We start from the raw sequence: 24,436 nt of genomic DNA on the forward strand, positions 1-24,436 counted from the left end.
GGTTCCAAGATTGTTGATGTTCATCGTGTTACATTGCTGCAGTCATCACACTTCGGTTATCTGCCGTCAGGTGGTCCTGCAGCCGGCCTGAGTTCCAAAGTCTTGGTCCGGTGTCGGTTGCGGTTGCTTCTTTCCTGACGTCATTGCGACAGGGGTATGAGAGGCAGCCGACGCCATTTTCTTCAGTCTTTCTTGCTGCGCGGTGCCCGAAGCAGAAGCAGTTCGCAAGTGCCGGTCGGCCGACTCCTGAGATTTTCAAATCGAATTTCAGATCGAAGTCTTCAGTAAAGCTAAGTACCCCGTTGGGGAACCTTTTCTTGCCTTAGGCCGATGTCAGAAAAAGTTAATTGCATTTCTTGTGGGAAGCAAATACCTCGTAAGGATTTTGATTCTTATTGCATTCCTTGCCTAGGCCCAGACCACGACGTCACAGGTTGTTGGTTTTGTGCTAGGTTTAACAAACTATTAAACGTCAGTTTCATTTCGCCCAACATTATTTTGGTAGAAAATTTAATTACACCATGCCGTCGGAGCAACCGAGAACCGGGATGCATAAAAAGCGCAAAGATAAGGACAGGCAGCCGAGACCCAAACCAGACACCGAGGCCTCTGCTAGGCCAGTCGCCGGTTCTCCGGTTTTCAGTGAGGCGCCTACGCAGCCCCTGACTGCCGCTGATTTAGAACCCCAGGCTGCATCCGACTCCAAGGCGGAGATTGCTGAGCCTCCAGAGCCTTTATCTTTAGGCCCTTCCGATTCCATTGCTGAAGGGGATTCCGGTGTAGTTGAAAGGCCTTCAGTTGCTGAAGGTGTCTTCAGTCCGACTACACTTACTATTAAATCCTATGCAAAGCTGAAAACTCCTTTAAAAGTAAAGAAGCCTGTACAGCAGTCTCTAGTACAAGGCCCCATGCCTAAGAAACAGATGCTTAAGATGGCTGAAGACTTAATTACCCTAATCAGAGGTTCCCATCCCCCCCGACAAAAGGCCTAGACAGGAAGAGGAGTACGCTTCGTCTGACCAGGTTTCCATTTCCTCAGCCTCTTCTGAGGAACAGTATTACTCCTTTCCCCCTTATGAAGACTCTGATGCTGAAGAGTCTATTCCTTCAACTTCTCCCCCAGAAGACTACTCTTTTGGGGAATCTTTACATACCATGAGGGAACTTTTCCACTGGGAAGGCCAGGATTACTCTGATTCCAAGAAAAGGCTCCGAGAGTTCCTTTTACTACCCCAGCACAGACCCCTTGCTATTCCACCTGTGTTAGACATTGTGGATGATGTTTATTCAGAGTCTAGCCTTATCCCAGATTCATTACTTCCTGCACCAGCCAAATCAGACAGATACTACAGAGTCCCTGACTCTCACAAATTCCTGTATAAAAGCCCTGTTGTTGACCCAGAAACCATTTCCCAGGGTCCCAAAGGGGTTAAGGCCTGTATTGCTAAGAATCCTGTACCCTCTGAAAGGGATTCTAGAGCACTAGACAGATGGGGAAAGAAAGTATATACCTCAGCTACTCTAGCTGTGAGGGCCTTAAATTGCCAGTTTCACATGCTGAAATATCAACAATGTTTGATGTCTCAATTAAAACAAAAAATGCTCACACATACAGAGCAGCATGATTACAAGGAAATGCAAGATTTGTTGCATGCAGCAGAACAAGTGGGAAAACATACTTTGCATTGTGGATTTGATTCATTCGAAGCTTCTTGTAGAGCAGCAAAAACAGGGTCTGTCATTCGTAGGCATGCTTGGTTAAAAGAACAAACTTTACCTGATCATGTTAAAGCAAAGTTATTGGATGCACCTTTACAGCAGGATGTTTTATTTGATGTGAAAGCAGAAGAGGTTTTAAAGAAAATGGAGGATAAGGCAAAATCTATGCAGGCGGTCAAGGATTTTTTTACAGGTTCAACCCCCTCGTTTCAGGAGAAATTGGCCAACCAAAAACTGGTCCTTTCCAACTTCTGACAGACCACAGAGGGGCGAATACAGACGCCCAAGGGGCAGAGGTCAGCCTCAAGGCTCTTAACAAGCCTCGACAATGGGGTGCCACAACCCAGAAAGGAGAAGACAGGTCACAAACTTTCAGAAGACAATCACAATGACTTACCCCTCAAACTGCCAAGCAAATCCCTCTTGGCAGCTCCCTTGGGAGGAAAACTTGCACTTTTTGCAGCCAATTGGCATATCATCACAAAAGACAAATTGGTCCTAAATATTGTATCTCAAGGATACAGGTTCCACTTTCACACTTTACCAAGGATAAAAGGAATGCCAAACCTACCACCAAATCAATGGGCAGAGGCTCAAAGACAAATTACAGCTCTCATGGACATGAGCCATTCAACAGGTTCCTACACAGGAGCAAGGACAAGGATTTTACTCAAGACTCTTTCTGGTTCCACGAAAGGGCAAAGCCTGGAGACCCATTCTGGACCTTTCAATTCTAAACACATACCTGGAAGTACCCAAATTCAAGATGCTCACACTACAGCAACTTCTTCCCATGCTGGGCAAGAAGACTTGGCTAGTAACGTTGGACCTCAAGGAGGCATACCTGCATGTCCCTATCAGACAAAATTGCAGAAGATACCTCCGATTTATAGCAGGTTCAACTAATTACCAATTCTCTGCACTGTCCTTTGGCTTGTCTACTGCGCCCAGGGTCTTCACAAAATACCTGGCACCAGTAATTGCTTACTGCAGACAAAGAGGAATTCAAATATATCCATACCTGGACGACTGCTTTATTCAAGCAGAAAGCAAGGACATTCTTTTAAAACATCTGGCGTTTGTAAAAAAGCTACTAAGTTGCCTAGGGTACACAGTAAACGAAAAGAAGTCAAAACTAGTGCCCTCACAAGAGATATTATTCCTGGGTGCCAGCTTAAATACAACGGCCCAAATGGTTTACCTTATGCCAGACAAGCAAGAACAACTGACTCAATACTTCAAAATGATGGCAACAAAGACCCAACTCACTGCAAGAAAAATTCTGCAGGCCTTGGGATTCATGGCATCTTGCATTCTACTAATACCATATGCCAAACTGCATATGAGGAAATTACAGTGGTACCTGAAAAGCGTATGGACTCAACACAGCCACATCTTGGAAACAATAATACCACTCATTCCCTGCCTTCAACAGGAATTTCTATGGTGGGCTTAGGCATGTCACCTCAACAAGGGTTGGCCTTTCACCCTACCCACAGCCAGGCAAACAGTAACAACAGATGCATCGGATTATGCCTGGGGAGCACACCATGGCAGGACAGTGTATTCAGGGCAAATGGTCTGCAGATAAAATGCATCTCCACATCAATCAAAAAGAGATGCTAGCTGTACAAAATGCCCCAACAGCTTTCAAGGACCACCTACATCCAGGACAACTTCTAATAAAGACAGACGACACCACAGTGGTGTGGTACATAAACAAACATGGGGGCCCACATTCCTAACCCCTATGCAGGTAAGCAATGACCTTGTGGAACACAGCACTGACCTACCAATATCAATTACAAGCACAATTCCTGCCAGGAAAGAAAAATACATTGGCAGATGAACTAAGCAGAAATATGGATCCTCACGAGTGGAAACTAGGTCCACAAGTATTCACAGTGATAACTCAAAAATGGGGGAGCCCAGACATAGATCTGGTTGCCTCCCCTCAAAACCACCAACTACGGAAATTTTGCACAAGGACATACCGCACACAAGCTTGGAAAGTGGACGCCATCTCATTCAGTTGGAAAACATTAACAGTGTATGCCTTTCCTCCACTGCCTCTTCTGGCAAAGGTGCTACTAAAAGCCAGATTAGAGAGGCCACAAATGATACTCGTTGCTCCAGACTGGCCACGCCAACACTGGTATCCAGTATTAAGGAACATGGCTCAAGGCCCACCATGGATTTTACCTCAAATCCCTCACCTGCTGACTCAGCAAAACAATCCGATTCTACACAGCCAGCGCAAGACTTTACATCTGGCTGCATGGCAGATTACCTAAACAACCAGTCAACATTTCTCTCTAAAGCTGCTATGGATGTCATTCTGGAGGCCAGGAGACCCAGCACCAGGAAAACGTACTCAGACAAATGGAAAAGATTCTGCGCCTGGAACCAGGCTAAAGGCCAAAATCCGCTTGTCCCAAATATTCCTCAAATTCTGCAATATTTAACTGAGATGTTGCACAAAGGCCCTTCTTTTTCATCTATTAAGATCCACGCTTCAGCTATTTCAGCTCATTACAACATGGATCCTCCTATTGTTGCACATCCATTAATAAGACAGTACCTCAGAGAGGCTAAGAGCATAAGGCCGCCCCGAAGAGCACCAACACCAACTTGGGACCTCAGTTTTGTTTTGGAAAAACTTACACTGCCGCCTTTCGAATCAGCTTTTTCAGCCGATTTACAATTTTTATGATGGAAAACTGCCTGCTGCTAGCAATAAGTTCAGCACGAAGAGTCTCAGAGCTACAGGCCATAATGGCAGTGGAGCCTTTCACCATTTTTCATCAAGACAGAGTCTTTTACGAACTAACTCTACCTTTATGCCAAAGGTGGTATCCAGTGTGGCTCTAAACCAAACCATTCATTTACCCACCTTTTATCCAAACCCCCAGAATAAAGGGGAAAGACTCCTACACTCTTTGGACATTCACAGGCAATTACGTTTCTACTTGGATAAAACAAAGGCTTTCAGAAAATCTGATCAGCTCTTTATATCCTATGCTGCAGGATCACAAGGAAAGGCTATCTCAAAACAGACCATTTCAAAATGGATAGGACATTGTATCCGTTTCTGCTACACACACCATGGGAAACCTGTACTTGGTAACATTAGGCCCCATTCCACCAGGGCTATAGCAACATCAACAGCCTTCCTCAGAGAGGTGCCAACCAAGGATATTTTTGAGGCTGCAACTTGGAGTTCAGTGCACACCTTCACCAAGCACTACCACTTACCTCTATACTCAAAAACCAGAGCTGGCTTTGCCACTGCAGTTCTGCAGGGCCAACTAGCTTCTCCAAACCCTGTTTAGTACCAACCGCCCAGCCTTAGCTTTGGGATTCATCCCAAGTGTGATGACTGCAGCAGTGTAACACGAACATAGTACAGTTTTGTACCTACCATAAATGTAGATGTTCGAGTGTTCACACTGCTGCAGTCCAGGTTACCCTCCCACCATCCCTTCTTCTTACCTGGGTTTTTATCTATATCCCCCTTTTTTATACAATCTATATGATATATTTCTATATGGTGTATTTGCTTACAGCTGTAGCTATTGTTTTCTACTTATGTAATTTACTTAGGATTATGTATTGCCTTCTTATTTGGGGGCACCTGACATATGGGGCAAGAAAAACTGAAGAAAATGGCGTTGGCTGTCTTTTATACACCTGTCGCACTGACGTCAGGGAAGAAGCGACTGCAACCAACGCCGGACCAAGACTTTGGAACTCAGGCCGGCTGCGGGACCGCCTAACGGCAGATAACCCAAGTGTGATGACTGCAGCAGTGTGTACACTCGAACATCTACATTTATGGTAGGTACAAAACTGTACTTTCTTTGTTCTGGCTCCCATCCCTCTTCGGGCGGACCTGCTTTCCAAGCTATGAAGAGGGCATTTGATTCTGGAAGCATTCTACTGACGTCTGAACCCCAGACCTCTTTTCCCCCTGAGCTAAAGCTGACACAAGCCACCACCCCGGGACACCGGGCAGGAAAGTCGCAGGAGACCCCATTACAGGTCCTGCTCAGAAGCCCCCCACGGAAGAGATTGTGCAAGAGGAAGCACATAGACTCCCCTGAAGAGTCTCTGACAGAGGATACAGATTTCAGTGACGCTGAAGGGTCCCCACGGTCACCCACTGATGTCTCCTTTGGGGACATCCTTGAAATGCTGAAACAAAGGGGTAATTGGAAACCCACTATCCCTTCCGAGGAGTCTGTGTTTTTGCAGGCTTTCCGTGCCTGGCCGTCTACCTCTTGGGTGACCTTGCTTGCAGACGAGCTGGTACAACTCGTGGTGCAGCGTTCCTGGAGGAACCCTGATTCTGTTGAGTCGAACCCTTGGAGAACCTGACAAGATACTACCCCACCCCCACCCTCCCATCAAGGAAAACCCACATTGGTCAAGAGGTTTACCAGTCAATGCTATGGTGATGGCGGCCAAGAAAAAGGATCTCGCTGAAGTCCTACTGTTCATCCGCCCAGCAGAGTCCCGGGCTGTGGATAGATTAAGGAAGTGAGTTTTTGCTTCAGTGACTTTTGCCATACGGTCTCTGAATTACTTGTCACATTTTACAAGGCTGCAAAGAGACTTGGTTTCCGAACTCTCTGGAACACTCGCAGGTCAGGTGTCCAAGGTAATGGACAAAGTTGACTCAAAGTTCGCAACCCTGGAGTCTGTCTCCAATTCGTCCATAAAGTTGCTGTCACTTGCAACCGAAGGGGCGGCTAGAGTAACAGGTTCAGGCATAGTTATGAGACGCCATGCCTGGATGCGCTACTGTGACTTTGCAGCCCCTTTCAAGTTTTCCTTCCTGAACACTCCAGTCGAAGCATCTTCCCTTTTTGACTCTAAGGTAGAAGAAACCCTGGCCAGGAGTAAGCAGGACGTCAAGACCCTTTCTGTCGTAGGTTTACGTTTTTCCAGTCCTCAGCATTCTTTTTCCAGGAACCAGAGGAGTGGAAAAATGTGGCACAAAAAAATCTCAGGGTCCTTTCCGTCTCGCACATGACAATGATACCATGGGCAGAGGGGGTAACAATTTGGGAAGACGCCCCTATCGAGGCAGAGGGGGTCCACATAATCAGGGATCCAGGGATTCTTTCTCTGGGCAGCCTTACCAGTGCTCCTGAAGAGCAGCCCGATTGCTTTTCTCTGGAAGCAGTCGGGGGATGTTTCTCTCTGCACCACGCTGCCTAGCATTCAATAACTTCTGACGGTTGGGTGCAGAAGATCATAACCAGAGGCTACACCATTCCCCTCATCACTTATCCAAAACTTCCAACAAAGCTTCCCGACTTTACATCCAGTCAAAGGGAAGTAGCAGCTGCAGAAGTAAACAAGCCATGTCAAAAGCAAGTCATACAAATAGTCCCACCAGACCAGTGCGGATCGGTATTCTACTCAAGATTCTTTTTGGTGCCAAGAAAAACAGGGGACTGGAGACTAATTGTGGATCTCAGCAATTTGAACAAGTCTGTTGCCCAAACGAAGTTTCGGATGGTCACGGTTCAGTCCATTCTCCCTTTTCTAAGGGAAGGCGATTGTATGTTCCCAATAGATCTCCGGGATGCGTATTTCCACATCATAATGGACAAATTCTCCAGGAGTCTACTTCGCTTCCGGCTAGGAGTCAATCGCTACCAATTTTGTGCCCTGTCGTTCGGAATCTCTACAGCCCCTAGAGTGTTCAGAGTGCATGTCAGTGGTCACAGCTTACTTGAGGCCGCAAGAATTCTGGGTATATCCATGTTTGGACAGTTAGCTCATTACCACCCCCACCAAGCATCTTCTGGTAACAGCCCTGCAATACACTCTTTCCCTGACAAGACTTTTGGGGATAACAAACTGGGAGAAATCCAACCTTGCTCCAACTCAGAACATAGAATTCATTGAAGCAGTCTTCGACACCCCTTCTTGTCTGGTGTCTCTCCCAGCTCAGAGTTAAGAGATTGAGGTTCCAGCACCGGGTGATAACTCTGTCAAAACAAAGGCTCAGCAAGGGAACTTCTTCAGGCTTTAGAATCCATGGCAGCTTCCTTACCAATAGTGCCCGTTGCAAAACTGCATATGTGAATACTTCAGAGGCTTCTGCTGTCTCAATGGTTTCCGAATTACCACCCTCTATGCTTTCAAATTCAGATAACCAGTTGTTGCCAGCAGCACCTTCTTTGGTGGACGAGGCCAGACATAGAACTTTGGAGCTGTCCATTCCATCTCCCTCGACCAAATCCATTGTGACCACGGATGCTTCCCTGTTAGGGTGGAGGGGCCATTTCCAGGCAAAGACTGTCCAAGGTGCATGGTCCGCTTTGGAGGCCAACCTGCATATCAACTTTCTAGAACTGAGAGCATTGCTGTTTGCATTGCAAGCATTCCGATCTGTTCTTCCTTCTGGAACAAACGCAGTTCAGTCAGACAACATGTCAGTAGTTTCGTATATCAACAAGGAAGGAGGGGCCAAATCCTATCCCCTGTGTCAAGAGGCCATGAGAATTTGGCAGTGGGCGATACCTTCCAACCACTTTCTGATAGCAACGCATATTCCTGGGAATTCCAGTATGACTGCAGACAAGTTGAGTAGATGTATTCTCCTGCCTAACGAGTGGTTCCTCAATCTCGACATAACGGCAACATTTTTCAGCTGGTGGCACCAGCCATGCTGTGACCTATTTGCTTCCCCGTCAGACAACAAATGCAGCAGCTATTTTGCCCTTTTTCCCCTCAGCGGGGAGTCCCCGAGAGATGCTGTGCTAAACGATTGGCCCACAGGACTGCTATATGCCTATCCTATTCCTCTGATTCCTCTGATTCCCCAATTCATAAAGAAAGCTATTCGGTTGAAATGCAATATGATCCTCATAGCCCACTTTTGGCCTCATAAGGTTTGGTTCCCCTTCCTTCGGCCTCACCTGTTATGTTGACCCTGGATTCTGGACCCTTTTCTAGACCTGATTTCTCACCCACAAGGGTTGAGTCACCCGAACCTATCCAGTCTCAAGCTGACAGCTTGGTTTCTCCACTTCCGTTAATTGCCATGCAGGATAACCTTCCCTCACCTGTATGTGACCTTATCCAAGCCTCTCACAAGCCATCCACCAGAAGACTAATATCTAGACAAATGGAAGAGGTTCTCTATTTGGTCTAAGAAAAGGAGGCTAGACCCGTACTCTGCTCCAGTTACAGCAGTGTTACAATATCTGTCAAAATTCTTTGAAGATGTCGCTGCAGCTTCTACTATGAGTACATCTCTAACTTTCATGATGGTTTGGATAATTCTCCCCTCATCTCTCTCTTCAGTTATGCAAAACCTTTCTTAAAGGGATCTCTCACATTAGGCCTCCAATCAGACAACCTATAGAGCCATGGAACCTCACGTTAGTTCTTCAGTCCTTAACTCAACCTTCTTTTGAAACTGCAGCAAAGTGACCTAAAATTTTTATCTTGGAAGTCCCTTTTCCTGGTAGCCATCACGTCAGCCAGATGAATTTCAGAGCTTCAAGCATTATGCATTAAAAGGCCCTGTTTAATCTTCCACAAGACAGAGTATCACTCCAGACAAGCCCATCTTTTCTCCCCAAAGTTAATTCAGATTTTTCTATCGATCAGACCATTGATTTACCAATATTCTTCCCAAATTTTACTAATAAAGGGGAATACTGTCTACATTCTTTGAATATACACAGACAACTGAAGTTTTATTTAGACAGAACCAAAGCAGTACATAAAACTGACCAACTTTTCATTTCCTTCTCTGGACCTAGAATGGGAAATTGTCTCCAAGGTCACTTTGTCTAAATGGCTTAAGGGCTGCATATGCTACATTTATTCACTTGCAAAAACCTATACCACAGAAAGTTAAAGCCCACTCTACCAGATCTATGGCAACAACTGTAGCCTTACATTCGAGAGCCTCTATGGATGATATTTGTGCAGCAGCCACATGGGCTAACCCCCACACTTTCATTAATCATTGCAAATTGGATGTGGTCTCCAGAGTGAGAGCTGCCTTTGGCTCAGTGGTGCTCAGGAGCGTTCTTCCATAAGGGCTGACCAAGGAACACAAGGTAGTTTGGGATTCTGTCCCATCAGTGATGAATGGAAAGAAGATTAACCACATCAGATATTTTTTGTGGTTGAACTACACATCTGCACTTGTCGTTGTACTGTTGATGCATTAGTGTTTTCATCTTCTGAATTGTTGCATTCTATACCTGATTTACTCCCCTTTACAGGGTCTCTTCCATCGAGTTCTTAGACAAGAAATTCCAGCAGTAAAATTGGTGAGAATTAAACCAGAGGAACTAGCTTCAAAAGAACTTTCTACATGGAGAGAGAGAGTTAGAAAACCAGTAAGTTTTATTATTTATTTCTTTATCTATTATATTCAAAATGATTGTACATTTTAGTGTATAAAAGAGTGACTTGGGAACCTTATCCTTTTACTTAATTTTGGAGAACTGCTGCTGGCCCTGTTCATGTCCTTTTCAACTGAAATGTAAATTTTTTTTTTATCTCGTCTATCGAATTTTGTGAAATCCTGTCTCATTAACAGTCAGATATATCAGATTGTCTGTGATCATTTGTTAAGTGATTTGAAATTGTGGAGAATTTGAACTGAAGCGAGAAAAGGTATGGTACTGTCATTGTTGGATGGTGTACATACTAGTTGCACTTCGATCACTGAAGTGTTTGCTCAGCTTGTGGAATTGGTTGGGATTAATTGAATAATTGTTCTTCTGATGTTCATCGTGCATACAGCTGCAGTCATAACAGATGGGTTCTCCTGCCGTCAGGCGGGTCCTCGGTTGGCCGAATTCCAAAGTCTTTGTCCGGTGTCAGTTGTCGTCGCTTCTTACCTGACGTCAGTGCGACAGGGTTATAAAAGAACCAGCCGACGCCATTTTCTTCAGTCTTTCTTGCGTAGCGGGCCGAAGCAGAAGCAGTTCGCAAGTGCCGGTCGGCCAGCTCCTGAAATTACGAAAATTTTGCAACCGAAGTCTTCTTGAAAGCTAAGTACCCCATTGGGGAAACTTTTCTTGCCTCAGACCGATGTCAGACGAAGTTAATAATTGTATTTCATGTGGGAAGCAAATACCGCATAAGGATTTCCATTCCCTCTGTATTCCTTGTTTAGGCCCAGACCACGACGTCTCGGTCTGTCGCTTTTGTGCTACATTCAACAAACGCACCATTATGCGTCGGGCGGAGTTCGTCCAGCATTATTTTGGCAAAAAATTTATCTATATTATGTCGGATACTCAGACTCCAGTTTTGTCTAAAAAGCGCAAAGATAAGGACCGATACACGAGGTCCGCGGCCTCTACCGACACCACGCCAAAGCCGACTACAGGTGGTCCGGTTCTCAGTGAGGCGCCTACGCAGCCCCTGACTACCGACGACACTTCATTGGCGGTGTCTCCTGTGCCCGAGGTCGCAGGCTCCTCGGCCCACACACCGACTACAGATACCGAAGCCACTCTTGGCGGTGAATCTCAAAATGTGGACGGGTCTACCTCCTCTCAAGGTGTCTTCAGACCTTCCTCTTCTTTTTCCATCAAGGCTTTCACTAAGTCTAAAGCAGCCATGCATTCTAAGAGACAAGCTACACAGGGCCCATCTCCAGGCCCCATGCCTAAAAAACAGATGCTTAAAATGGCTGAGGATTTAATTACTCTTATCAGGGGTTCTCAACCCCCCCTGGACAAAAGGCCCAGAGTGGAGGAAGAATCCCCCTCCTCTGATCAGGGCTCCATTATATCAGAGCACTCTGATGAACAGGAACATTCTTACTCCCCTTTTGAAGACTCTGATGCAGAGGAGTCCATTCCCTCTGTATCCCCCCCAGAGGATTACTCATTTGGGGAAACTTTGCATACCTTAAGGGAACACTTCCACTGGGAAGGCCAATATTATTCAGATTCCAAGAAAAGGCTTAGGGAATTTCTCTTGCTACCTCAGCACAGGCCTCTGGCTATACCTCCTGTCTTGGGCATACTAGATGATGTGTACTCGGAGGCCTTCCTTAACCCGGATTCTCTACCTCCAGCCCCAGTCAAGCCTGACAGGTACTACAGGGTTCCTGACTCACACCAATTTCTATACAAAAGCCATGCTGCTGACCCAGAAACTATCTCACAGGGCCCCAAGGGAATTAAGGTCTCCACTGCTAAAAATCTATTACCTTCTGAGAGAGATTCCAGATCCTTAGAAAGGTGGGGAAAAAAGGTATATACCTCTGCCACCTTAACCATGAGGGCATTAAACTGTCAGTTCCATATGCTAAAGTACCAACAGTTTCTGTTTTCACAATTGAGAAGTAAAATGTCACAACCTGAACAACCAGACTTGAAGGAGTTGCAGGATTTGATGCACAGTGCAGAACAAGTGGGTAAACATACCTTACAATGTGGTTTTGATGCTCTAGAGGCCTCATGTAGAGCTGCTGTTACAGGATCAGTCATACGCAGACATGCCTGGCTCAAGGAACAAACCTTACCAGATCATGTCAAAGCTAAATTACTAGATGCCCCTCTACAAAAGGATGTATTAGGTGCTAATGCTGAGGAGGTATTAAGGAAAATGGAGGAAAAGGCTAAATGTTAAGTTGTCTATCTCGCCTTCATTCTTGCTGGATGGGTTCGGAGCCGACCTCGGCTCCGACTCGGCCACTGTAAAAGCTCGAGAGTTGGTTCCACCGGCTCGAGGCTCCCCTTATATCCCACAATGCTAGGCGAGAGTTACCTCAGATCTCGTTTGCCGGTACAGCTATCGAGGTGTTGGTTTCTACCGGTTCTTGGTAAGTGACTTTTCTTGTGTAAGTTAGTCTATTAAAACCCCTTTAATTTTAATATTTTTACTTATTTCCCTTAGTTTAGAGAAATTTTTATCCCCTTCTAAAAAATTCCCGTTTTTTTTCCCTCAAGAACTTTAAGTTCTTTCCTTGGGCCTACAGGCCTTTTTTCTTCCCTAGTGGAGTGTGTGTGTTATTTCTTATTTTAAAAACCTAGTTAGTGTTTTATTATAATTTAAACTTGACAGGGTGTAATTAGTGTGTTTGTGTGTGTGTGATTACACCTTTAGAGATGTCTAAAGAAGCAAAGGTCTCCGGATTCAAGAAGTGTGATGCGTGCTGTCAGAAAATGTCTCTGACAGACGCTCACACTTCTTGTGTCTACTGTCTGGGACCTTTGCACCTGCAGGACTCCTGTGCTGTGTGCCATGGCTTCAGCCCCAGGGTCCTGCAGGAAAGAAAAAATAAATTAATTTTAAGGGGCTTACTCAAGCCAGAGGATTCCCTTCCTGTATCTACAGGGAAGCCCTCTAAGGCATCTAGGTCTTCGGCTCCGACAACTGAGCCGAGACCTAAGGTTTCTAAACCTATGTCTACATCAGCTCCGGCTGGAGCCGATGAGTCTCAGTCCACAGTTTCTGTGGTTCCCTCGGCTCCGGCTGGAGCCGAGGTATTAGAAATTCCCGTGTCGGCTCCGACCAGACCTTGAGCCGACAACTAGGAAAGAGGTCCAGGTCACCATCCCTTGGCTCCGTTCATTCGGCTCCAGGATCTCCCCTGCTGTCTGAACGGAGCCAAAGATCTCACTCCTCTAGGTCATCGAGGCTGTCGGATCTTGACCTTCAGAGGGTAGTGAGTCGACTTCTTAAGTCCGAGGCACTGGCCCAGATGCTTCAGAGCCCGACTCATCAGTCGATGCCTGCCCGGTCCATCAATATATTCCTCCTTGACTCTCTTGAGCTCGGGCAGCGTCGGAACCGAGACTGTGATAAGCGTCGGAGCCGATACAATTGTCTTGGCTCCGTCGTGCTCATTTCTTCCTTGGAAGAATCTCGGCGCCGGACTTCCCTCGTCGGCTCGAGGGGTGAGTGGCATCGGACCCTTGTCCGACCCCTCTCCCTCTCGGTGCTTGGCTGGTAAGTTCGGCTCCGACATCGACCTCGAGCCATCGCTGTCGGTGCCGAGGAGGTTCTTAGCTTCGGGCGGGGACCTCTGGCTTTGCCTGACAGGGGTGCATTGAGGTCATGCGGAGTGTGTTAGAGCCTGGCTCTACTCCACAGTCGGCTCCGTCCGCCCCTCCTCTCGGTGCCTCAGGTCAAGTCGACTCACTCCCTCATCCCGGACCGCAGAGAGCCAGCTCCTCAGGAACCCCATGTGGGGATTTCATCCTCTTCGAGGCCTCCTGATTTGGCAGAAGAGCCCCTCGGAAGAGGAAGTGTAGAGGAAACACATTGACTCACCTGAGTCCATCACGTCGGACACAGATTTAGATGATTCTGAGGGTTCCCCGTTCCCCTTCTGAAGATGTCTCATTTGCAGACATTCTAGAGATCCTGAAGCAGAGGGAAATTGGCCAGCCCTCAACCCTTCGGAGGATGAATCTGTGTATCTTGAGGCGTTTGGCTCTCGCCCTTCCACCTCCTGGGTGTCCCCCTTTGACCCCCTCATGCAGGTGGTTGCTAAGAAGGCATGGGCGGCTCCTGATTCAGTGGACCCCACTCCCAGGAGACCCTCCAAGTTCATACGGCACCAGCAGACAAACAGTTCTTAACAAAAGGAGTTTCTGTGGATGCTATGGTGGTAGCTGCTGCCACTAAGAAGGAGCTAGCTGATCCTTCAGTACCTGTCCATCCACCTAACAAGGAATCTAGGTCCATGGACAGATGCGGAAGCGGATGTTCTCATCAGCGACATTTACCATCGTTCGCTGAACTACCTATGCCATTTTACTCGTCTTCAAAGGGACCTGATCAAGGCGAGTGAAATGTTAAGGACCCTACAGCTGCGGGTTTCAAGATAAGATGAACACGCAGCTGGCTACCCTTAACTCCATAACCAACTCCTCCATGCGTCTTCTTTCTTGCGGCTGATGGGCGAGTAGAGCCGCAGGGACAGGTGTGGCCTTACGTAGGCATGCCTGGATGCGGCTATGCAATTTGGACCCCTTCAAGGCGTCTTTCACTAACTCCCGTTTGATGGATCATCTCTCTTTGGTCCTCAAGTGAAAGAAACCTTGACTAGGTGCGAAACTGATGGCAAGACCCTTTCTGCCGTCGAGTCCATTTTCTACTCCTCCTAGGCCTTACCCCAAAGGCCAGAAAGGTGGAAAGATGTGGTTCCGTAAACAATCTCAAGGGACTTAAGCCTGGCCTGAGAGTCGTTTCCCGCCAGAGGCAGAGGCGGGAATAACAATGGTAGGCGTCGCCCTAGGGGCAGGGGGTCCAGAACCAGGGCAATCGGGAAGCCTTCTCTGACAAGCCCTTTCAGCATCCCTGAGGTGTTGCCCGACTGCCCACCTTCGAGGCAGTCGGGAAGATTGTCACTGTACCCAGAAGCCTGGCTATCCTGACTCAAGACAAATGGGTACAGTCCGTCATTTCGAAGGCTATTCTATCCCCTTTCTTAGCATTCCAAACCAATCAAAAATCCCTTCCAGATATTCCACCGCTCAAAGGGATCTAGCGGTTTGGAAATTTCAAAACTGCTTGCAAAAGAGCAATTCAGCCAGTTCCAGCAGACCAGCAAGGATCCGGAATCTACTCAAGGTTCTTTTTAGTTCCAAAGAAAACAGGGGACTGGAGACCAATTTTGGTGCTCAGTATCTTGAACAGATCAGTCAAGAAAACAAGATTTGGATGGTCACGCTGCAATCCATTCTTCCCTCTTGGGCAAAGGAAACTGGATGTGCTCTATAGACCTTCAGGATGCGTACTATCACATAAAATGAACAGGCGCTCCAGAAGATTCCTCCGCTTCAGGCTGGGAACCAGTCATTTTCAGTTCAGGGCCCTGCCCTTTGGTCTCACCACTGCCCCGGTGTTTACCAAATGCATGGCAGTGGTAGCTTCTCACCTGAGGCGACAAGGATTCCAGGTGTTTCCATATTTGGACGACTGGCTCCTCACAGCTCCCACCAAGCATCTCCTTCTGATGGCCAGGGATTACACTTTTCGCATTTGTCAAAAGCTGGGCATTTCAATAAATTGCGAAAAGTCTGTTTTGTCGCCTTGTCGTGCTATTACTTTCATAGGCAAATCTAGACACAGTAGACATGTCTGAGACTAACACATCAGAGAATAACAGACATTCACAAACTGGTCTCACTCCTTTTCAACAACAACAGAATCAAAGCCAGGTTAGTTCTGAAAGTGTTGGGAATTATGGCGGCCATACCTCTGCTTCCATTAGCCAGATTCCACATGCGGATCCTTCAATGGATGCTCTTTACTCAATGGTCATACCAGGAACTTCCAATGTCCCACACCATTATGATCACAAGCGTGCAAAATCATCTCATGTGGTGGATGTCTTCCCCTCAGCTCTTGTTGGGAAGACCCTTTGTTCCACCCTCCGGTTGCTACTCTGACAGCGGATGCCTCCCTGATCGGGTGGGGGCATTATCAGGGCAGGGCGGTCCAGGGCACATGGCAACCAAGCGAATGCCACTTGCACATAAATGTTCTGGAGATGAGAGCAGTGCTTTTAGCGTTGCAAGCCCTTCAAGACTCTCTTCCCTTGGGAGCGATTGCAATCCAGACAGACAATATGTCTGTAGTGTGGTACATCAACAAACAAAGGCGGAACCAGGTCATATCCTGTGTCGAAGCACTCAGACTGTGGCAATGGGCGATTTCTTCTCAGCGGTTTCTGATAGCGCACATCCCGGGAAGTCCAATCAAATTGCGGACAAGTTGAGCAGAGCTATCCTCATGCCTCACAGTGGTCTCTGAAAGACTCTGTTGTGAGAGAAATTTTCCTCAAGTGGGGTCAGCCTTGGTGCGATCTTTTGCTACTCCCAAAACAGCAAGTGCAGAGAATATTTCACTCTATTCCTTTACCAGGCCAACCCAGCAGAGGCGCTCTAGTCCAAGTTTGGCCCGGGGACTTCTGTATGCATTTCCTCCTTTCCCACTAATCTCTCAAGTGATACAGAAAGCTATCGCTCAGAAGGCCTCATTGATCCTCATTGCTCCTTACTGGCCTCGACAGGTGTGGTTCCCCTTTCTACATCAATTTCTTTTGGGGCGACCGTGGAATCTGGACCTAGTTCCAGATCTTTTGATCCATCAGTCGGGTCAGTTTCATCGCTCCCTCCCCTCTCTGAACCTCACTGCTTGGTTCCTCCAGTTCCAACCTTAGCCAGGCTTCCTCAATTATCTCACTCTGTTCGAGATATTTTGATAGCTTCCCATAAATCTTCCACTCGGAAGATTTATTTGAGTAAGTGGAAGCGCTTCACATATTGGGCTCAAGAAAAGGACATAGATCCTTTCACTGCTTCCATCCAATTAGTCCTTGATTTTCTAGCTGAACTCTTCCATGCAGGTTCATCTCCCTCTACTCTTAAAGTTCAATTGGCAGCTATTTCTAACTGTCATGTGGGTATTTCTGAATCTGCCTTAATGTCCCACAAGCTTTGCAAAGCCTTTTTGAAAGGAGTTTTTCTTCTCAGACCTCCTATAAGAAATCCTCCTTCTCCTTGGGACCTAAATTTAGTTCTTGCTTCTTTGATTCTTCCCTCGTTCAAACCTGCAGTCTCCTGTTCTTTAAAATTTCTATCATGGAAGACTCTTTTTCTGGTAGCTATTACTTCAGCTAGAAGAGTTTCAGAGCTTCAAGCACTCAGCTGTCGACCTCCTTATCTATTGTTTCATAAGGACAGAGTATCCTTCTGAACTAACCGTCCTTTTGCCTAAGGTGGTCTCGACGTCAAATCTAAATCAAAGCATTGACCTCCCTGTCTTTTTTCCAGAATATTCCAATAGGTCTGAACAAAAATTACACTGCCTGGATGTTCATCGTCAATTGAGGTACTACTTGGATAGAACGAAACAATTCAGAAAATCTGATCAGCTCTCCTATGCGGAAAGCAGAAAGGGACTTTCAGTTTCAAAGGTATCATTATCCAGATGGCTAACATCTTTGATTTCCCTTGTATATGAAATTAGACACCAAAAACTGCCTAATAAACCTAAGGCCCATTCCACCAGAGCTTTGGCTACTTCTTTAGCCTTCCAAGACAGACTGCCTATTGAAACCATTTGTGCAGCGGCTACTTGGGCTACTCCTCACACTTTCATTTCTCATTATAAGTTGGACTTAGCTTCTAGGCATAGAGCTAACTTTGGTTCCACTGTTCTCAGGAGTCTGTTCCGTTAGGCCACCGGGACAAGGTGCTAGGGCCGGTCCCATCCAGCAAGAATGAAGGCGAGATAGACAACTTAACATATAGAAGTTATGTTCTTTCCATAGCGTTCCATGTTAGTAGTCCTCTTCACGCCTTCTTCTTCGTCCCTCCTTCCCCTGGCCTGGACAGACCTAGAGGAGTTGTGATTGTGACCTCTCTTTCTACCACCTCTTTCTTAGGCATATGCTGTTATGCATATTTCCTGGTTCAGGATGTAGGTCTTCCTTCTTTCTTCCTGTTGTTAGAGGTGGACTCTGTTTAGAGTTATTCTGTTACTATTATAAGCTGGGGTTAGCTTACAAACGAGATCTGAGGTAACTCTCGCCTAGCATTGTGGGATATAAGGGGAGCCTCGAGCCGGTGGAACCAACTCTCGAGCTTTTACAGTGGCAGTCGGGCAGTCGGCTCCGAACCCATCCAGCAAGAAGAAGGCGAGAAGAAGACAACTAACATGGAACGTTATGGTAAGAACATAACTTCTATATCAATGCAAACAGTGAAAGATTTTCTACAGGTACAACCCCCACGTTTCAGTAGAAATTGGCCTTCCAAAAATTGGTCCTTTCCAGCCATGGACAGACCCCAAAGAGGTAGATACAGGTGCCTGAGGGGCAGAGGGCAATCCCAAGGATCGTTTAGAGGCAGACAGTGGCAAGCTCCTACACAGAATTGGTGAGGATAACTCGCAGCCATTCAGAAAGCAAGCCCAATGACTTTCCCCTTTGCATGCCAAGCAAGGCTCAAATGGCAGCAGCCTTAGACAGAAAACTGGCATTATTTTCAAAAAATTGGCATATTGTCACAGAAGACAAATGGATCCTGGACATTATAAACAGAGGCTACAGATTCCATTTTCACACCCTTCCAAAAATGAGAGGCATGCCAAACCTGCTACACAATCAAAGGGCAGAGGCACAAAGACAAATTTCAGATCTCATAGACATGAAAGCTATTCAGGAGGTACCTACTCACGAAGAAGGTCAAGGTTTTTATTCCAGACTATTCCTGGTACCAAGGAAGGGAAAAGATTGGAGACCTATTTTGGACCTATCCATCCTATACACATTTCTACTTGTACCAAAATTCAAGATGCTCACTCTACAGCAGCTTCTTCCCATGCTGGGCAAGGAGTCTTGGCTGGTAACATTGGACCTCAAGGAGGCATACCTGCATGTCCCAATCAGACAAAATTGCAGAAGATACCTCAGATTTCTTGAAGGTTCAATCCATTATCAATTCTCTGCATTGCCCTTTGGCTTATCTACTGCGCCCAGAGTATTCACAAAATGCCTGGCATCAGTAATTGCCTACTGCAGACTTCAAGGGATACAGATATACCCCTGTTTGGATGACTGCCTTATCCAAGCGAACAGCAAGCACATTCTTCTGAAACATCTGGCTTATGTAATAATGTTGTTGAACTCTCTGGGATACACAGTCAACAAAAAGAAATCAAGGCTAATACCCTCTCGGAAAATAATTTTCCTGGGTGCCAACTTGGACACAAACACCCAGATGGCCTACCTCACGCCAGAGAATCAGGGGCAACTAACTCAATAATTCAGAACACTATCAAATTGCACCAGGTTGACTACAAGGAAAATCCTGCAGGCTCTGGGATTCATGGCATCTTGCATCTTACTAATCCTATGTGCAAAGCTGCATGTGAGGAAACTTCAGTGGTACCTGAAAAACCTATGGTCTCAACACAGCCACAGTTTGGAAACAATAATACCACTAATTCCATGTCTTCAAAAGGAATTTCTGTGGTGGGCTCAAGCATGCCAAACGAACACACAGGTCTCCCATTCAGCAAGCCTCAAGCAAATCTAGTCATCACAACAGACGCCCCGGACTACGCCTGGGGGGGGCGCACATGACAGATCGGTGCATTCAGGGCAAATGGTCCCAAAAAGAAAAGCACCTTCACATCAATCAAAAGGAAATGCTAGCAGTAATAAATGCTATTATAGCTTTCAAAGACCTTCTACAACCAGGTCAACTATTGATAAGGACGGACAACACCACAGTAATGTGGTACATAAACAAACAGGGAGGAACCCATTCATACCCCCTATACAGGCTGGCCATGTCACTTTGGAACATGGCCCTGGACTTACAAATCGAACTTCAAGCACAGTACTTGCCAGGCAAGGAAAACACGCTGGCAGACAACCTAAGCAGAAATATGACAGATCCACACGAATGGAAGTTGCATCCTCAAGTTTTTACAGAGATAATTCAAGCATGGGGAAGGCCAGACATAGATCTCTTTGCCTCCCACAAAAAATCAGCAATTGACAAAATTCTGCTCAAGGATTTTTCAGCCAAAGGCCTGGAGAGTGGACACTCTCTCTTTCAGTTGGACATCAATGACAGTTTATGCCTTCCCACCTCTTCCTCTGCTGCCCAAAGTTCTATTAAAAACCAGAGCAGACAGACCAGAGATGATTCTCATTGCTCCAGACTGGCCAAGACAACACTGGTACCCACTTCTGAGGAGCCTGACGCATTCCCCACCATGGACCCTGCCTCTAATGCCTCCTCTTCTGACTCAGCACAGCTTCAACACTCTTCACAGTCAGCTAAAAACACTCAATCTAGCCACATGGAAGATTCCTTAGCATCACAACAGACCCTACTCTCCAAGGAGGTGCAGGATGTCATTTTGGAGGCCAGAAGGCCGTCTACTAGAAAAGCTTACTCCGCAAAATGGAAACTGTTTTGTGTCTGGAATGAGAAAAAGGGCCAGGATCCTGGAAAACTGAATTTACCTCAAATATTACAGTATCTTGCTGAGCTGCTAAGCAGTGGACTTTCATTCTCCTCCATCAAAATCCATGCCTCAGCCATTTCTGCAGAATACAACACTGATCCACCCTTATTCTCTCACCCCCTCTTAAGACAGTTCCTCAGAGGGGTTAAGAATCTAAAACCCCCAAGGAAACAACCAATACCTGCTTGAGATCTCAATTTCATTCTAGAAAAGCTGACCTTGCCTCCTTTTGAGCCAGCTGCCTCATCAGATTTGCAATATTTGTCCTGGAAAACAGCTTTCCTTCTGGCTATTACCTCAGCTCGTAGGGTATCGGAACTACAAGCTCTCATGGCTGTGCAGCCTTTTATCATCTTCCATCAGGACAGAGTTTCCTTACGAACCAACCTGTCCTTTATGCCAAAAGTGGTATCCAGGGTAGCTTTGAATCAGGCTATACACTTACCTACCTTTTATCCTAATCCTCAAAACAAAGGGGAGAGATCACTACATACCTTGGACATCCACAGACAACTGCGTTATTATTTGGACAGAACAAAGCCTTTCAGAAAATAAGAACAGCTCTTTGTGTCCTATGCTATAGGAGCTCAAGGAAAGCCAATTTCCAAACAGACAATCTCAAAATGGATAGCCCACTGCATACGCTTTTGCTATTCTTTTCATGGCAAAGCTGTACCTACAGGCATCAGATCTCACTCCACAAGGGCCACGGCTACCTCTGCAGCTTTTCTCAGAGTTCCTACCAAAGATATTTTGGAAGCAGCCACTTGGAGTTCTGTGCATACCTTCTCCAAGTACTACCACCTTCAATTATACTCCAAATCTAGAGCGGGCTTCGCCACTGCAGTCTTGCAGGGCATTCTGGCTCCTCCTAGTTCCACCTAGTGCCTACCACCCCTTTCTTAGCTTTGGGATTCTACCCATCTGTTATGACTGCAGCTGTATGCACGATGAACATAGTACAGTTTTGTACCTACCATAAATGTAGATGTTAGAGTGCTAATACAGCTGCAGTCCAGGTTTCCCTCCCTCCTTCCCCTCTTGGGGCAGGCCTATTGGCTAACACCTCCTCATGCAACCTGATTGGGGTATTCATTCTTGATGTATTTGCTTGCACTATTGTATTTTGATTATATGGCATTGATTTATTACACAAATTTATGTATTGCCTTCCTTCTGGGGGCACCTGACATCTGGGGCAAGAAAAACTGAAGAAAATGGCGTTGGCTGGTTCTTTTATACCCCTGTCGCACTGACGTCAGGGAAGAAGCGACAACAACCGACGCCGGACCTAGACTTTGGAATTCGGCCGACAGAGGACCCGCCTGACGGCAGGAGAACTCATCTGTTATGACTGCAGCTGTATTAGCACTCGAACATCTACATTTATGGTAGGTACAAAACTGTTCTTTCTGCTGTTGCAGTATTCTTTGCATGACGGAGGTTGCCTGCCAAGTAACCCAACGTTGGCTTGTTTACAGAAGTCTTTAGTGCCTGGGGTACGTGGTACGTCGCACGTAGTCTGTCAGATGTAGGCTATAAAAGTGACGTACACAAGAACCATGCCACCATACAGAATGCACTTCCTGTACATACGGTCTGACTAAGACTTGTGCCCAGATAAATGCCCCGTTGGGGAATCTTTTTCTTACTTTTGATAGTGTCTTAAGTTTAATGTCGTCCAGGAAGGGCAAATGTGAATTTGGACGTCAGATTCCACATGACAGCCATCAACAGTGTCTGTCTGTGACTTCCCACAACCATAAAGCCTGCCTTATTTGCCAGTTTTGTCCCAAAAAACCCTATGGAGTCGGCTTAACTCGCTTTCCATTTATCTGGAAAATCAGCATTTCAAACTCCTCACCAAAAGGATGGAGGGTCCCTCAACCTCAGAAACAGAGTTGTTAGCAAAGTGGAAAGCCAAAAAACCCAGGCCAGAAGCTTCAGCTGAACCTCCAGGGCCAGACGTCTCTCCTGAGACTTCCACCAGCCCGAAGATTTGCTCTAGGCTGTCGTCTGAACCACAGGCCGAACCCTTAACCGAGGTCGCCTTGGAACAGGATAGGAGCATGTGGTACTACAGGCATCTGCTTCGGACATCCAGGCAGAACCCCAACTCATTATTTCTGAAGGGCCACGTGGGATTGCGACCATCCTTTTGTGAGGAAGTGGATACAGACATTATAGAATGCAGGCCTACATCTGGCCCAACTTCTCTCCATAGAATGGACATGCCCAGTAAAAAGAAACCAAAAACAAAATGCATTTTTCCAACTTCCTGTCCTCAAGTAGATTGGTAGGCCTTTTCCTCAAAGCATCTTCATTACCTTAATGTCTCTCAACCCCCTCCCCAGGGTTTCATATCACTTCAGCCCCATGGCCTGCTCAATCACATAAAAGGCTCGGGGAAGAGTCATCCAAGAGGATAACTCTTCTGATGAGGCTCTAACATACTTTTCCCAGATACCTCCCTCCACTAGATTGTGCCTTCCCTGAGGAAGATTCTAATGGGACGGATTCCCAGGAAGAGATTTTCTTGAGTGATACTTTTTTACTAGAATGCAAGAACATTTCAAGTGAGAAAGCACTGAAATAACAGATATTTAAAAAAAAAAAAAAAAGTATTAATATCTTTTGCAAGTGGAAACCCCTAGTCCCTCTGCTATTCCCGCTATCCTTCTGGCCTTCTTAGATGCCTTTGCATCCTCTAGCAAGGCTCCTGATTCCCAGCCACCAACACCTAAAAAAAAACGTTTTTATAGGGTACCTGTGGATTGTATTCATTTATTCAGAGCACCAGCAGCTGATCCATCAGTCATGACGGTGTCCTCTGACAAACCCTCTAAGCTTCCTCCCTCCACTTCACTGCTTCCTTCAGACAAGGACAGCAGGCATTTGGGAAGGCTAGGTACGTAAGTATATACTTTTGCAACTCTTGTATTCCAGGCTATAAACTACCGGACCCATATGACTAAATATTCTTTCGAATTCTTGTCTCAGCTGTCTTAATTTCTGGATTACCTGATTCTGAGACCAAAAACCTAGCTTTACATCCCTGTTAGCTGCCACCTCCCAGGCCACCAGGCATTCTATCAAATGTTCTGCTAGGGCAGCTGCATTTGGGTCTGTCCTTGGAAGGTTTGCATGGCTCAGACTACCACCTTTACTGGAAGCTATCAAGTCGAAGTTGATGGATGGCTCCCCTGGACAATGAAGCCCTGTTTGGCTCTGCAGGTGCTGAACTCTTCCAAATCCTGCAAGAGAGAGAGGAAAGGAGCTAAAAGACCTAAAACACCACATCGTTTCTCCATTTCCTAAATTCCAGAGAAACTTCCCATCTAAAACTGCCTTTGTCAGGAAGCAGTCCAGAGCAGCTCAACCCAAGATGGAAGAGAACAGGAAAGAGGCAACAATCCTTTTGTCCTTCACAGCAAACCCCACCTCCAAAACAGCCCTTTCCTGATGGACCAGGGTCCATCTGACTATCTGCCCCACAACCACCCCCCTCCCCCTTTGCTTATCCCTTTCAAGTTGTGTCCTTCAGCTTTTTCCCGGTTAGGGGTCACCACAGCGGAGCTCCGGTCCGCTAATGACTGGCAGTAGATTTTTACGTGCAGAGTTGCCAGCTCTGACGCACAACCTTCAACGAAGGTATGCCCATTCACACATGTCTCCACACACAAGACGCTGTAGCAGAGAATCGAACAGAACGCCTTTT

General features: G+C 46.4%; 1 protein-coding gene across 2 annotated transcripts in view; it reads left to right on the plus strand.

The window, feature by feature from the left end:
- Nucleotides 1-24,436, plus strand: part of DIDO1 (death inducer-obliterator 1) — a 1,822,440-nt gene that overhangs the window by 977,370 nt on the left and 820,634 nt on the right. For both annotated transcript variants that reach the window (XM_044089904.1, XM_044089905.1), the window contains exon 9: nt 9,978-10,094. In XM_044089904.1, coding sequence (XP_043945839.1) covers nt 9,978-10,094 — 117 coding nt within the window. The remainder of the gene's footprint in view (nt 1-9,977; nt 10,095-24,436) is intronic.

This window comes from Protopterus annectens, chromosome 12.part0 (assembly GCF_019279795.1).
Source record: "Protopterus annectens isolate FY-2018-M chromosome 12.part0, PAN1.0, whole genome shotgun sequence".
Lineage (NCBI taxonomy): Eukaryota > Metazoa > Chordata > Ceratodontiformes > Protopteridae > Protopterus > Protopterus annectens.